Raw genomic sequence first — 13,210 nt, forward strand, 5'->3', positions numbered from 1 at the left:
TAATTAATAAGGTTTTTACTATATTTTCTTTCTGTATATGCGTCCTTTATTTTGTCTGCTTCTGCTGGGTATATTCTGCACTCACCATTTTCATATTTCTCACTTCACAGTTCACACTTTGTCATCTCCCGTTGGTTATTTTTTTATTATATTTTTTTAGTTTGTTTATTCATATTTTAAATAAGGGGTAATGTCATAAAAATTCACAAATTTTACTTATTTTTTTATTTTAATCGTGCACTTTAAATTTTCCCATTTTCATACACGAACTCAGTGGCGGAACCACGGGAGGGTCAGGAGGGTCGGCCGACCCTCCTCCTCGCCGGAGAAAAACGAGAGAGCAGTGCTACTCCACCGGTCTTTATCTTCATTTCGACCCCCATAGGCTTAAGTCCGGGCTGCGTTTGAAAGTTGAAGGTCAAGAATCTGAGCGATGAAGGACGGAGTGAAGGTCTTGCGTTTTATCCATGGCTGCCGGATGTAGTTGTGGCAGCTGCGTGAAGAGGATAAACAAAGAAGAAGAAAAGTCTTTTTGTTCTATTTTAGGTCAATTTCCTTTAGAATTTTGAAGGGCCAAAATAATTGGGCTTTTATTTAATTTAAAAGTTCATTAATATAGCCTATATTTTGATAATAAAATGGTTGTGGTATGAAAATACAGTCTATTTCAGCATTAAGTTTGACAATTAAAAATCTCAATCTCTTACCAAATATTCAACCCTTATGAATATTAAACCAAAAAATTTCAAATTTAATTGTTTATTCTCCATTAAATAATTTTGTTAGTTCTTTACCAATTTTAAACTAAATTTTTGAAAAAAATTCTAACCTAATACCCAAATCCTTAATCCTAAATATCTATGATATTTTAAAATCAAAAATTCTTTATTCTTTTCCCCTTTAAAATCAACCTACCTCCAATTTCGAGTAGTTTTTTTTATATATTGTTACAAATTAATTTGGTTTATACATTTATTTTGTTTTATGATAACCCTATTAAATTTTATTAAACGTTCTTTAAATTAATTAAATCTTAAAAAATTCAAACCAATTTAAATTGAAATCTTACCTTTGCATTTGTAAAACAATGCGAAAAATATGATTCACTCATAATGATCTAAACTATATAATGTAGAGGTCTATTGTAGTATTTGCTACTGTTTTTAGATGAATTGATTTGGTGCTATCTACTTTCATCATCGTCGATTTTTTTTTTAAATGCAATTTTTTATGTAGGGGCGTTTATAATCACCGCTATTAAGTGATACAAGCGGTTTTTCTTGTAGAGGCGATTAAAACCTCCCCTATAAGTGTAATTTACCTATCTCTTGTTCTATTTATCGTCGTTTTATTTTTTTAAATAGTCGAAGGTAAAAATTTCGACCCTCTAAAGTTGGAGTTCTGGTTCCGCCACTGCACGAACTATCACTTTTTTTCAAATTCATGCACGGTGCTGAGGTGTCACAGCTCCATTGGTGTAATTCGCTGAGGTAGAGATAATTTTACACCAATTAATGAGTGCCACCTCAGCAGTGTGTATGAATTTGGAAAAAAGCGGTAGTTCGTGTATGAAAATGAGAAAATTTAAATTTTATGATTAATATGAGAAAACGTGTAAAGTTTGTGATTTTTTTTGACATTATCTTCTAAATAATAATATTGTTTTTTGTTTCACACGATTTTATTAGAGTGGTTTGAATATTGTTAGAATTTGATTTTAAAGATTAAAGTTCATTGCAAAGAATTTAATTTTAATAGAAGGCTACCCTTTTCCTTCAGCATGTGCAAAAGAAAGAAAAAGGTTCCCATGGCCCATCCCTCAATTTATCTCCTCTGTCTCGCCAATTCCAACATGCACCTCCCTCTTATATCATATGAATTACAGTACTATTAAAAAATGTATTTACCAATCTTAGATACAATCCTTTAAAGGCTTAATACATAGTTTGACCCCTGAACTTGTACCCTTTTACCCATCTAACCCCTAAATTTAACGTCTCACCTATCGAACCTCTGAAGTTGTTAAATAATCCGATTTAACCCCTGAACTTAATAAATATGTAAGTATTGAACCCTTCGTGTCCATCTGTCACTTGAAACGTTCTAGAAGAAATTGTGTACGGAGGGGTTAAATGTTTACGTATTTATCAAGTTCGGAGGTCAAATCGGATTATTTAACAAGTTCAGGGGTTTGATAGGTGAGACGTTAAGTTTGGAGATTAGATGGGTAAAAGGGTACAAGTTCAGGGGCCAAATTATGTATTCAGCCATCCTTTAAATGTATCAAATTAATAGTAATAGTAATGTCAACAAAGTTTTCCCGGTAGATATTTTACAACAAATAATTAATTCAGTTGTTTTTAAATTTTGTGAATGGAAAAGGAATGAGCACAATATTCACCGTGAAACACACGGCATATTAGCAAAACAGGTCATATTATTAAATTTGAAGGAGTAACCATATAAATAAAAGCATAAAAACATAAAAGCCTATTAAATATAAAAAATAAAGAAGGAGATATCAAATAAAAAAAATGCTAAAAAATATAAAAATCTTTTGTCATTTTATATGAAAATTACTAATCACTTATGAGTGACTAAACAAATTTAAAAAAAATTTGTAAATCAAAACTCAAAAAGTATGAAGGACTTTAATAGGTCAAGTCTAAACAAAGCACAAAGATACAATAAAACAATATGAACAAAGGATCAATTCACCCCCTCAACTTGGCACGAAATATCAAATAAGTCATTTTCGCCGCTTTTGGTACAAACAGACCCAAAAGTTGCGTTTTTAGCTCAAAAAACCCCTCCCCCACTCTCACTCATGCAAGTGAGATGCACTCTCTGTAAAAATAATAAAAACACTCTCAATATTTTACTCATCTCTTAAATTAATTTTTAATAATTTTAATTTTCCAATTATCTTTTAATTTTAAAAAGTTAATAATTAATTTATTTTTTAATAAAAAAAGAAGGAATCTTTTTTTCCTTTTTTCCCTCCTTCTTCTTCCTCCCTTTTCTTCCCTTCTTCTCTCCTCCTCTTTCTTCCATTTTCCGACCACCATCCGCCGCCGCCAACTACCCCCCTCAGCTTCTTCCTCCTCAGGCGAGGAGCTGCTGCTCCTCGCCTGAGGAGCGGCAGATCTGCTCATAGAGCAGATCTGCCCGTATCTCAGGCGAGGAGCAGAGCTCCTCGCCTGAGATCGTATTTCAGGCGAGGAGCTGTGCTCCTCGCCTGAATCGAGGAGCAGTAGCTCCTCGTTTCAACGAGGAGCTGCTGCTCCTCGTTGCTCCTCCACGCTGGAGGAGCAGATCGGTTCCTCCAAACATGGAGGAGCAGATCTGCTCCTCAGGAGCAGATTTGCTGCTCCTCAGGCGAGGAGCAGCGGCTCCTCGCCTGAGGAGCGGTTTGCGGTGGAATGGGATTGGGGCGGCGGGTTTCGGGCGCGGTTTCCGGCGGGTTGTAGGGGTGGTTTCCGGCGGGTTAGATTTGAGTGTTTAATTAAAATAATTATGCTAATTAGATTTAGTTAAGATTTTAATTGTGTCTAATTAAAATTTTAGTTGTGATTAATTAAGATTAATTAATATGATTAGTAATCTCACTCTCTTTTTAGAGAATGTTTGTGTCAGAGGGGCTGAATTGAGCTAAAAACGCAACTTTTGGGTTGATTTGTACCAAAAACGACGAAAATGACTCTTTTGATATTTCGTGCCAAGTTGAGGGGGTGAATTGATCCTTTGTTCAAAACAATATAGACAAAAAACATATATATGTACAAATAATACTATCAGCTCTAACTACAATGTAAACAAAAATGTCTCTAACATCATTTTCATAATAATTCCGTCAAATATGCTGACCTGGAAACGTGATTAGGCGTTTTTATTTTTTTATTTTCCCCATAAGCTTCGTCTCACCATTTTTAATTTGCACCACTTAGGTGTCTAGTCACGTTTTCAGGTCAATATATTGGACGGATTTATCATAAAAATGATGTTAGGGACATTTGAGATATGAAATTAAAGTTTAGGAACAGTTGGAGTACGAATTAAAGTTCAGGAACGATTGGAGAAGAAAGACGAAAGTTCAGGGACAGTTGATGAAAATTACCCCAGAATATAGTAATATATATACAAATTACACTATCACCCCTACAATATAATCCTTCATCTCATCTCTGGCCGTCTTTGTATAATCAGAAGAAGGAAAATCTTAATCAAAATGAGTTGACTTAGGTTAAATGTCATTATTTCTTTTTCCCCAAAAAATGTCACTGTTTTTTCTCTTAATAAATTGATGCCATATCTATTTATATCTCCAACATTCTTTATGCGGGATACAACAATATTTTTTAAATGCAAGTAGATTGAACTAGTTGTAATTCGTTTATTATAAATAGATAACTATTTTGTTTTTTAATATTTGTTGATCTTTCTTTCTAAAGTCCAGCCTTACTTGCTTCAAAAATATACAATTTCTGAAAGGTATATTTCCCGTGAAGTTAATTACTGAAAAAGTTAATGTGGAGGAAGTTAATTCCTGAGAAGTTATATTTTATTTTTAATTAATTACAATTTAAAGATAATCCCTTAATAATTAAATTGGCTAATTAAATATAAAAATATAATAATATTTTAATTAATTTAATTAGGGAAGATGAACTTACCTAATTTTTGTTAGAGAAATCATTTTCCAAGTGAAAAAAAAAATGGTATTTCTCGAAAAATTAAATTTTTTTAGTAAACTTATCCCCAGCCAGGTGAGGCCTTATTAATAGATTCAAATTTATTTACTTAACTACCTATAGTTCTTTCTAAAGTAGTCCAGAATCATTCTGCTCTTAAATTATATAGGTTCTAAAAATAATGATAAAATTAAAATTAGTATTGGTTTATTCAATATATGATGGAATTTCAATAAACAAAATGACAAAAACCCACAATACATTATGGAATTGACCAATTCTTCCGTCTTTCACACAAGGAACAATAGAAAATTTGTGGGCCCTAGAATGGACAATTTGGGCTAAACCTAGTAAAATGCAATAATTTAAGATGGGCCCAAAAAGACCCTTTCACTATGATTCCACACGAAAAAGTCCAATACCATGAATCAGGGCCCACATGATCTTCCAGGGTGTGTCCCTTTTACAGGTCAAAAAACACAAATCAATAGTAATATTTATATAACAAAGGTTCGTTCCGCTCACTAAACTTGGAACAAATGACCAATTAAAATCTAAGCTCTTTAAAAAGAAAAAACTCTAGATTTAATATTTTAACTTGTTTTATTCATTCTGCTAGAAAATGTGTAATAATTTTTCATAATCTCAGCTTCATTTATATATAATACTCTAATCATTTTCGTCATCTCATTTATTTTTTTGGCAAAGGCAGATTTTCATTATATGAGTATGATCAATACAGTGTTGAATATGAATGGCTACTCAACAAGCACGAGTGAGCTATTCCACAATAAAATAATGAGATCTGCAGAAGCAGTCATCGATGAAGGCTTTTTTAACTACCGAATGGCCACATAATTACAAGTGCGAGATATAAACTGAAACCTAATTTATGAAAAAATTAGAAACTAGATTAAAAATATCTTTTAATATAACTCCGGCATCTATATCTTCGCTAGAGGAGAAATTTATTGCATTACTTAGAATCTGACATTCCCCTTCAAAAATCAATTTTTGAAGATCCATCCGTAACAATTCCTCCATTGATGTCCGAAGTGTCAAAGCCTCTATTACAATTGGGACAATTACATTAGGAAATCGTCGAGCCCCAACCAAAATAATTGTACCTGTATAATCATGAACAACAAAACCAATAAATCCTATGCAAGAATCCATATTTATTGCTACATTAAAATTTATTTTATAGAACCCTATCGGCAGCGTCAGCCATATAGCTAAATCAGCTCTTACACTCGAATGAATGTTTCGTCTGTCTTTAAATGTAGATCTTTTTTGTTTTGCCGCCATATACTCTTATATTTTTTCAATTACTTTCATGATTCGTCATCTCATTTGAAGGGATAAAAAAAGTACTAGTACGAGGGTGTCGTTTTTTACAAAGCTAGAAACTTAACTTTAATTAATTTTTTGAATAAAATTCAGGGGCCAAAATGAACTTTTGCTGAATATTTCTCTCTCTGCCATATTCTTATGCAATTAACAGCTAACAGCTCCATTTTGCATCAGATTCTTTTATCTATTCATTCAATTATACCCAAATTTAGCTTCCTTTTCAACCGTTGAATTGAATCCACCCCCGCGTAGACTCTCTCCCTTTCTCTCTGTCTTTTCAATCTTTCCCTATCTGTCTCCCTCTGTGTTTTTTCTCAAATCAAACCAACTTTAATTCATTGTTTGTCCCATTATCGAACCAAGAATTGGAATATTGAGATACCCGTTTGACTCATTTTCTTGATTTTAAATACAAGAAATTCAAGATTATAATGTTCAAGAAACTCAACGTTTCAGCGTTATTGATTCTGAATTCAAGAAATCCAACGTTTTAGAGTTCTTGATTTTGTTCAAAGGCGTTGTGGTTCTTGAATCTTGAAGAAGAAGAACCCAAATTCTTGAATTTCACGAAAGAAAAAGGATAAGAAATTCAAGAATTTGGGTTCAAACCCAGATGCTGAAGCTATCTGATTCTTCTTTCGATCGTGGTTCTTGATTTTGTGTAATGGAAACACGGTTATCAATACTGATCTTGGTAATTTTAGGGCTTCTATGTAATTTCTTTGATCTTCTTGTTGAGTCTAAATCACAAAATGTCCCAGCCATAGCTGATTTCATAAATCCACCGCAGACCCCGTTGTTTCTTACGCCTCCACCTCCGCCTCCGCCTCCGCCTCCGCCTCCTCCTCCTCCACCACCACCTTCACCACCTCCCCCATCTCCCCCATCACCACCACCTCCTTTATCTTCACCACCACCACCATCACCAGTATCACCTCCTCCACCACTACCATCCCCTCCCCCACCATTACCCCCACCGCCACCATCACCATCTCCTCCTCCACCACCATCTCCAAGAAGCATTATCTCTCCCCCGCCGCCGCCAAGGCCTTCATTGAGAGAGCCCTCTTCAAATGGAAGCAGACGGCCACCGGAGAATAGTAACCAATCAATGAATTCAGGGAAAAAGATTGGGTTGGTATTTGTGGGGTTTGCCGCAGTTTTACAGATTGGTGTAATCGGATTCTTGATTTTCAAAAGAAAGCAGCTTTTGAGAATTCAGCATGTTTATGAAAATTGTGATTCCTGAAATTATCATCAATGCCAAAAAAGTTCAGAACTTTGACGTTTTTTTTTGTGAAATTGATATTCTTTATTCAGATTCTTTGGCGGCAAATTTGATTTGTGGATGCCAATGGCAAATTGGGTTGATTGGAGGTTTGGTTAGGTTAATTCTTGGAGGCCTCTCTGTAAATGGTATTTATTCTTGATCTTGTTGTTGTTGAATTTGTTTTTCTAATGTAGGTTTCTTGATAGGGCTTGTAATTTAGGGACTTATCAACCCGTTTATTGGTCATGTCATAGTGTTTGTGCTAACATACTTGTAAACAATGTTTCGGAGATAATTGAAGGATTGCAATGAGAAATTCTAGTTCACACTCTTTGATGATTCTGCTTTTACTCACATTTCGTGTCGTATGAATTTAGGTTTTCGTACGTTTAACATTGATGCTGTTGTTTGCGAGTTCTTCCGCTCGAGTGATGAAATTTTCCATTTCAGTAATGTGCCTGATAATGTCCTTATATTTTGGATTAGGATATTGAATGAGATTTTTTTTAAAATTGAGGAGGGGAGTGCTTGTGGAAGGAATTGAACCCCTACTACCATTTGATTTATAGCTCATTGGTAATTAAAGGAGAACTGGAATTGGCAATAAATAAGCACTAATACATTCAGATGAGTTGAATTGAATTAGAATCTTTAAGGTCTGATTTGTGAAGTACTAAGTTCATCAATCAAACTTTGTATGCAAAGTGTAATTGTTCGTCTACCTGTCTAGCTTCGAATTCTTTACGCTTTAAACTTGAATATCTTTGTTTTCTTCAAGCAGAAAATTAAGGCATCACCTTGACTGTAGAATTCTATTCTGCAATTATAGTTTAATAAGAGCAGCAACATATGATTGTTAGTTTTGAAAGGCTATCATTTTCCTTTAAATATTTGTATGCAACCTATGAATCTTCTTGTAGTTCTTTTAGGCTTCAGTTGTTTAAACACTAAACCATACTGTATTTCCGACGCTGTTTAGTTCTTTTTAGTCTCTCTGCTCGTTTACTGATCAGTGATCCGGTCCCTTTCACCTAGTTTAAGTTTATACTGACGTTTTTGGAATGACATATCACGCCCATGTTTTCATATCCAGTGCTTGTGTATTGTAAGCTGTTTCTTTATCTGCGAAACTTTGCGTCTTCTGCAAAACGACATTGCCGTTGTATTGAATGAAATGCTGGTGCAAGTTTTGCAGACTGATATTTGATAATTATACTGCGTTATAAATGTGTTTTTTAACCTTGTATTTGCCATTGGAGTTGCAGAAATACAGTGTTTGATATGCCCTGTATTTCACTGGCACAGTAGTCATGGAATTGTTAACTTTTGGCAAGGAATATAGGTTAATGGATAGTGGTGTTTCACTAAGAACTTTTATCTAGACCGGATCTTCCTGCATCACACTTGCATAAGATTTAGTATATTTTAATTTGTTCCACAATCTAAGAATAGTAGATAATATGAATGTGGTCCAGGAAGACTCATTCTAGACAAGAATTAATATTAACTAGTCAATGTTTGAAAATTTCAGACTTGAATTGGAGATAGTGGCAATAGCATGATGAGTGTGAATTCTTGTTGGGAGGGTCAGTTGATGACTTGGTCAAATTATTTGATGTGATGAATTGGTTTGATTATGCTTGAATTTGTTTACTGCTCTATTCTATTCTTCTAGTAGGAGATTGGAGACTGATACCAGCCAATATGATACAGTTAAAGCTCACCAAGATTAAAATAGGGCAATTTTTTAGCCTGAAAACGGTTTATAATCTGAATAAATTCTGGCAAAATACAGAGCTGAGTGTTGGTTCGTTGATGACAAAAATAAAAAAAGTGTAAGCAGTAGAGAGTTGAGATCTGAGAACTCCGTATTCAGTGAACCCCCTCCCCCTGACTTAACCCCATGATGTTGACCCATCACTGAGTACAATAAATGTTTCTTTTAATGTTTTCAACTGTCAGAGGGCAATGGTTGAATTGGAATATGGCTGGTACATGGGCTCAATGACGACAAATGTTCATTTTGCCCCCTAAATTTTGGCACAAACGATCAATTTATGCCAACCCCATTGCTTTAGTAAAAAATCACCTTTAATTTGCATTTGGCATATCAGCTTTAAGTTCAATAATTTTATTTTATCTCAGCTCTAATTGTTTTCCACCACTTCATTTGAGAGATAAAACAAATCAAATGCCAATTTCTAAATTCAGAATGTAAAATGAAACTTTATATCGAGCGTCCTCAAAAGGAAACTTTGTTGCAATGATGCAGTAACAATTTCTAATTTCGGAAATTTCATCGTCGACTAATAACTTTATACCATCAAATTAACTTATTATTATTGTTTATTTTGGTGTTTTTGACACTAAAACGATGATCGAACTAGTGTGACAATCAAATTTTTATTGAACTTTGTCCAACAAGTTAAAGAAAGAAGTATATATTTTCTAGAATACATCTATTTATTTAGAATTTAACTACATATAAACTATAGCTCAAATACACTATACAGTTTCCATAGTAGTAAGCAGTGACTAATTTGTGCATTAATTATAAGGAGCCAAGAGCAAGAGTTTTAACACACTTCTGGGGAAACGAGGGCAAGCCTACAGATATCCATAAGCATATTTCGTATTGAAGGGAACATATTAAATTGTAATGATAAAGAAAGCAAAAAGACAAGAATCTTTATAATGTCCCTACATTATTCATCCCACCAAAACTCAAAACCTTACCCTCACCACTAATTTCATCATCTTAAAGCACTACCAATTTGACCCACCAACATGAAGTACTCTTTTGTCCATTATATGAATTCTCCATTATTCAATCTTCAATTCAACTGTCTGCAAATCAAGAACACATCACTGTTAAAACAAGAATTAATCAAGACAATAAACAAAAAGGACAAATTAGATGTTATAATCGACAAATGTATTTATCTCATGCAATGGTTGTAGCACGTAGATTATTTACGTACCGGTTGAGTGCAGTCTTGAAGTGGGTGCAAGATCCAGCCAAGAATCTGAGTTCTTCGGAGGCCATTCTCCAAAGAAATGATGCAATGGTTTTTGGGTTTCAGATTCTTTTTCTAATTTGATTGGTACTACTCTTGTAGATGATGACTTAAAATCAGAACCTAAAACAAAGCAATGCTGCTGATTATCTTCTTCTTGTTGCTTTGAAATATTACTATGATCAGCTAAACTTTCAAACGGTGACTGTGAGTAGCTTTTATAAGACAGCTGCTGATGATATGCATCAGACAGGTTTCTTGAACTCCCTGATGAAGCTTCTGGGAAGAAACTTCTCTCGTCTGAACCTTCTCTTATTCCACTGTAATACCTACAATTTTCAAACCAATAAAAATCAACTTACAGGAATTTTTTTAAAGTATTAATTCATGTTAAGTTTTTATATTACAGACCTGTAGTTCTTGTCAATATGAGAAGCAGAACCAGAGTCCAAAAACAAGTTGTGGGTATTGCTATTTTGAGGCCTTGAAGAAGATGAAGATTGAGAATACAGAAATGGATTCAGACTAGAATTTTGATGGGCTTGATAAAAATCTGGTTCCACAGACGAGGGAATAGTAGAATTAGAATTTCTGTTGATTGATACTGAAAGATTATTATTATTTGAGGTTGCCATAGGTGTGGTATTGGTGTTAGAACTTGAAGAAGAAGGTTCCACAGGCTTTCTTGAACGGTTTCTACCTCTATGCATGTGTCGTTCACAATATTTGGAGTCTGGATATGCTTCTTTTGAACATCTCCATTTTTTACCATCTGTTCTTCTGCATCTTCCTGGTTCCGGGTCTGTTTTTCTGCCATAACCCGCCTGAAAACAACCCCACCCCACTGCAAAAAACAACAGCAAATTCATTAACATAACAAAAAAAGGTTGTCTGAATCTGAAACATAAAAAATATGATCAAAAACAAAAGCTTACTAGGTTGATGCGGAAACATTCTTGATGATAAAGATGACTCCAGACTTCTTTTTATAGTAAAAATCAGATCAGGTGGAATCGGTACGCCGGAAACCATGTACTTGTAGATTAAAGCTTGATGTTCAAGCTCCTGCCATTGATTTGCAGTGAACGGTGACCTATTTCTTGCACTCAACATTCTTAAATTAGGGTTTCAAGAAAACCTAATTAAGAGACAAAAGGAGGGTTTAATTGTTTGCGGTTGTTCTAGGGTTCGTTGTGGTTTTGAAGAGAAATAAAATAAGAAAAGAACTAGTGCTACTTCTAAAAAAGCAGTACTGAGTCACTGAGTGAGTCTGATGATTATAATGACTGCACCTCTGATGCTTCTGCTTCTTGCTGCTGTTGTCTCTGACATCTTTACAAATATCTATGAAACTACTGTACAAATGAAGTTAGTAAGAAAATAATAATTACAAAAAACATTAGGTCTACTTCTTTGGCTCCACATCATGAACTTGGGAATGAGTGCCATGTCATTTTATGTCAAGCTGCAGATGAATCATACCAAGTCAGTAGAAAGTAGAAAGTGGATGAAGCAATTTATTTGTAATTTTATTGATGAAATATCAGATGCTATTTCTATGTAATTCTTGCCCAGATTACTGATTTTTTTCAATTATTTTGGTTTTGTGTCAAGATTTAATTAAAGAAATGGAGAAGAATATTTGGGTGTTTGAGTTGATGAGGTAGTCCAACTTAAGGAATTGTGCCTTAAATTTGCATCATTTGGGTTTATGAATTGACATGTTTGATATAGACTGACCAAGCAACAGTTTTGTGAAATATGACTAGTGCTGCTATTAGCTAGATTCAGCAGAACTATCAATGGTCAATGGCATCTCCTAGCTAGGCATTAGATAAAAGGCATGAGAAATTAATCTTTAGGGGATATATTTTTACTTTAGAGGTTCCCATAGATATCTAAAATATTTACAGTCTTGATTAATTAAGATGGAATCGGATAAAATTTCATCTAATATAATTTTCAAAATGTTAGGGTATCTTTTTAATGACATTGAATATTACTAAAACATCTTAAATTTTTAACTTATAAAATTAAAAACCTTTTAGAAACTGGATTACTAAACACTGTCCTTTTTTTACTACACACCGCCCCCAAATATTATTTTTTTGCCCTTTTTTTAAAATTTTAAAATTCATAATCCAAATCCTCTCAACTAACATTTAAACACGAAGAACGGATAACGAAAATCTCGTTTAATTTTATTTAATTTCAAAAATTTATTTCATTTAATTTGAAAAGTATTTTTTGTTTAATTTCAGAAAAAAATTGTTTAATTTTAAAAACCAAATTGTTTAATTTCAAAAATGTCTTTTATTTAATTTCCAAATTTTTTTGTTTAATTTCAAAATTTCATTTAATTGTCAAAAATATTTTTGGTTTATATTTCAGAAGAAAATCGATAAATATTTTTTTTAAAAAAAAAATTATAGGGACGTTTTTATTTGACATCTTCCCTCTCTGTGGAGATGTCAAATGAAAACGTCCCTATAAAAAAAGGCAAAAAGATATAAAAGAAGGATGGTATCTAGTAATTAGGGACGGTATTTAGGAAAATCCTTTCGAAATGAAACGGAAATAGGAATTTTCATGGATATGTAGAATCTCATGGAAATGGGATGGACTCATCTCCGTCAGTTAAATTAGAATGGGCACGGAAATATCCATTTCTATAGAAATGGAGATGGTGATAACATTTCCGTCCCCATCTAGTTCTATTATGAACAAAGGGTCAACGCGGCCCCTAAATTTGTAATGCGGGATCATATAACCCAATTTATATTTTTTTTGAGCAATTAACCTCAAAACTCTTCATTTTTAAGTCAAATAACCTATAATTTATATTTTTATTTCAAAAAATAAATTTAGGATAATTATAT

At 33.5% G+C, this 13,210-nt stretch overlaps 2 protein-coding genes across 2 annotated transcripts; one reads left to right on the forward strand and one right to left on the reverse strand.

The window, feature by feature from the left end:
- The first annotated feature begins 6,167 nt into the window (after positions 1–6,167).
- On the forward strand, positions 6,168–7,640 carry LOC126679968 (leucine-rich repeat extensin-like protein 3). Its single transcript, XM_050374993.2, has one exon. It carries the CDS (start codon positions 6,709–6,711, stop codon positions 7,291–7,293), a length of 585 nt encoding a protein of 194 aa, XP_050230950.1. The 5' UTR covers positions 6,168–6,708; the 3' UTR covers positions 7,294–7,640.
- A 2,266-nt stretch (positions 7,641–9,906) lies between these two features.
- On the reverse strand, positions 9,907–11,647 carry LOC126682422 (growth-regulating factor 5-like). Its single transcript, XM_050378107.2, has 4 exons — positions 11,267–11,647; positions 10,743–11,175; positions 10,296–10,660; positions 9,907–10,161 (listed from the first exon to the last, which is right to left on the reverse strand). Exons 1-4 carry the CDS (start codon positions 11,442–11,444, stop codon positions 10,154–10,156), a joined length of 984 nt encoding a protein of 327 aa, XP_050234064.1. The 5' UTR covers positions 11,445–11,647; the 3' UTR covers positions 9,907–10,153.
- Between the last annotated feature and the right edge of the window lie 1,563 nt (positions 11,648–13,210).

The sequence above is a fragment of the Mercurialis annua genome, linkage group LG5, assembly GCF_937616625.2.
Source record: "Mercurialis annua linkage group LG5, ddMerAnnu1.2, whole genome shotgun sequence".
In the NCBI taxonomy this organism is placed as follows: Eukaryota; Viridiplantae; Streptophyta; class Magnoliopsida; order Malpighiales; family Euphorbiaceae; genus Mercurialis; species Mercurialis annua.

What these genes read in the sequence shown, in the direction of transcription:
- LOC126679968 (XM_050374993.2), top strand. Translation starts at nt 6,709, where the DNA reads ATGGAAACACGGTTATCAATACTGATCTTGGTAATTTTAGGGCTTCTA.
- LOC126682422 (XM_050378107.2), bottom strand. Translation starts at nt 11,444, where the DNA reads ATGTTGAGTGCAAGAAATAGGTCACCGTTCACTGCAAATCAATGGCAG. An exon ending in AATGTTTCCGCATCAACCTA is followed by an intron (nt 11,176 to 11,266) that starts GTAAGCTTTTGT and finishes TGTTTTTTGCAG; the next exon opens with TGGGGTGGGGTTGTTTTCAG. An exon ending in CATATTGACAAGAACTACAG is followed by an intron (nt 10,661 to 10,742) that starts GTCTGTAATATA and finishes TGAAAATTGTAG; the next exon opens with GTATTACAGTGGAATAAGAG.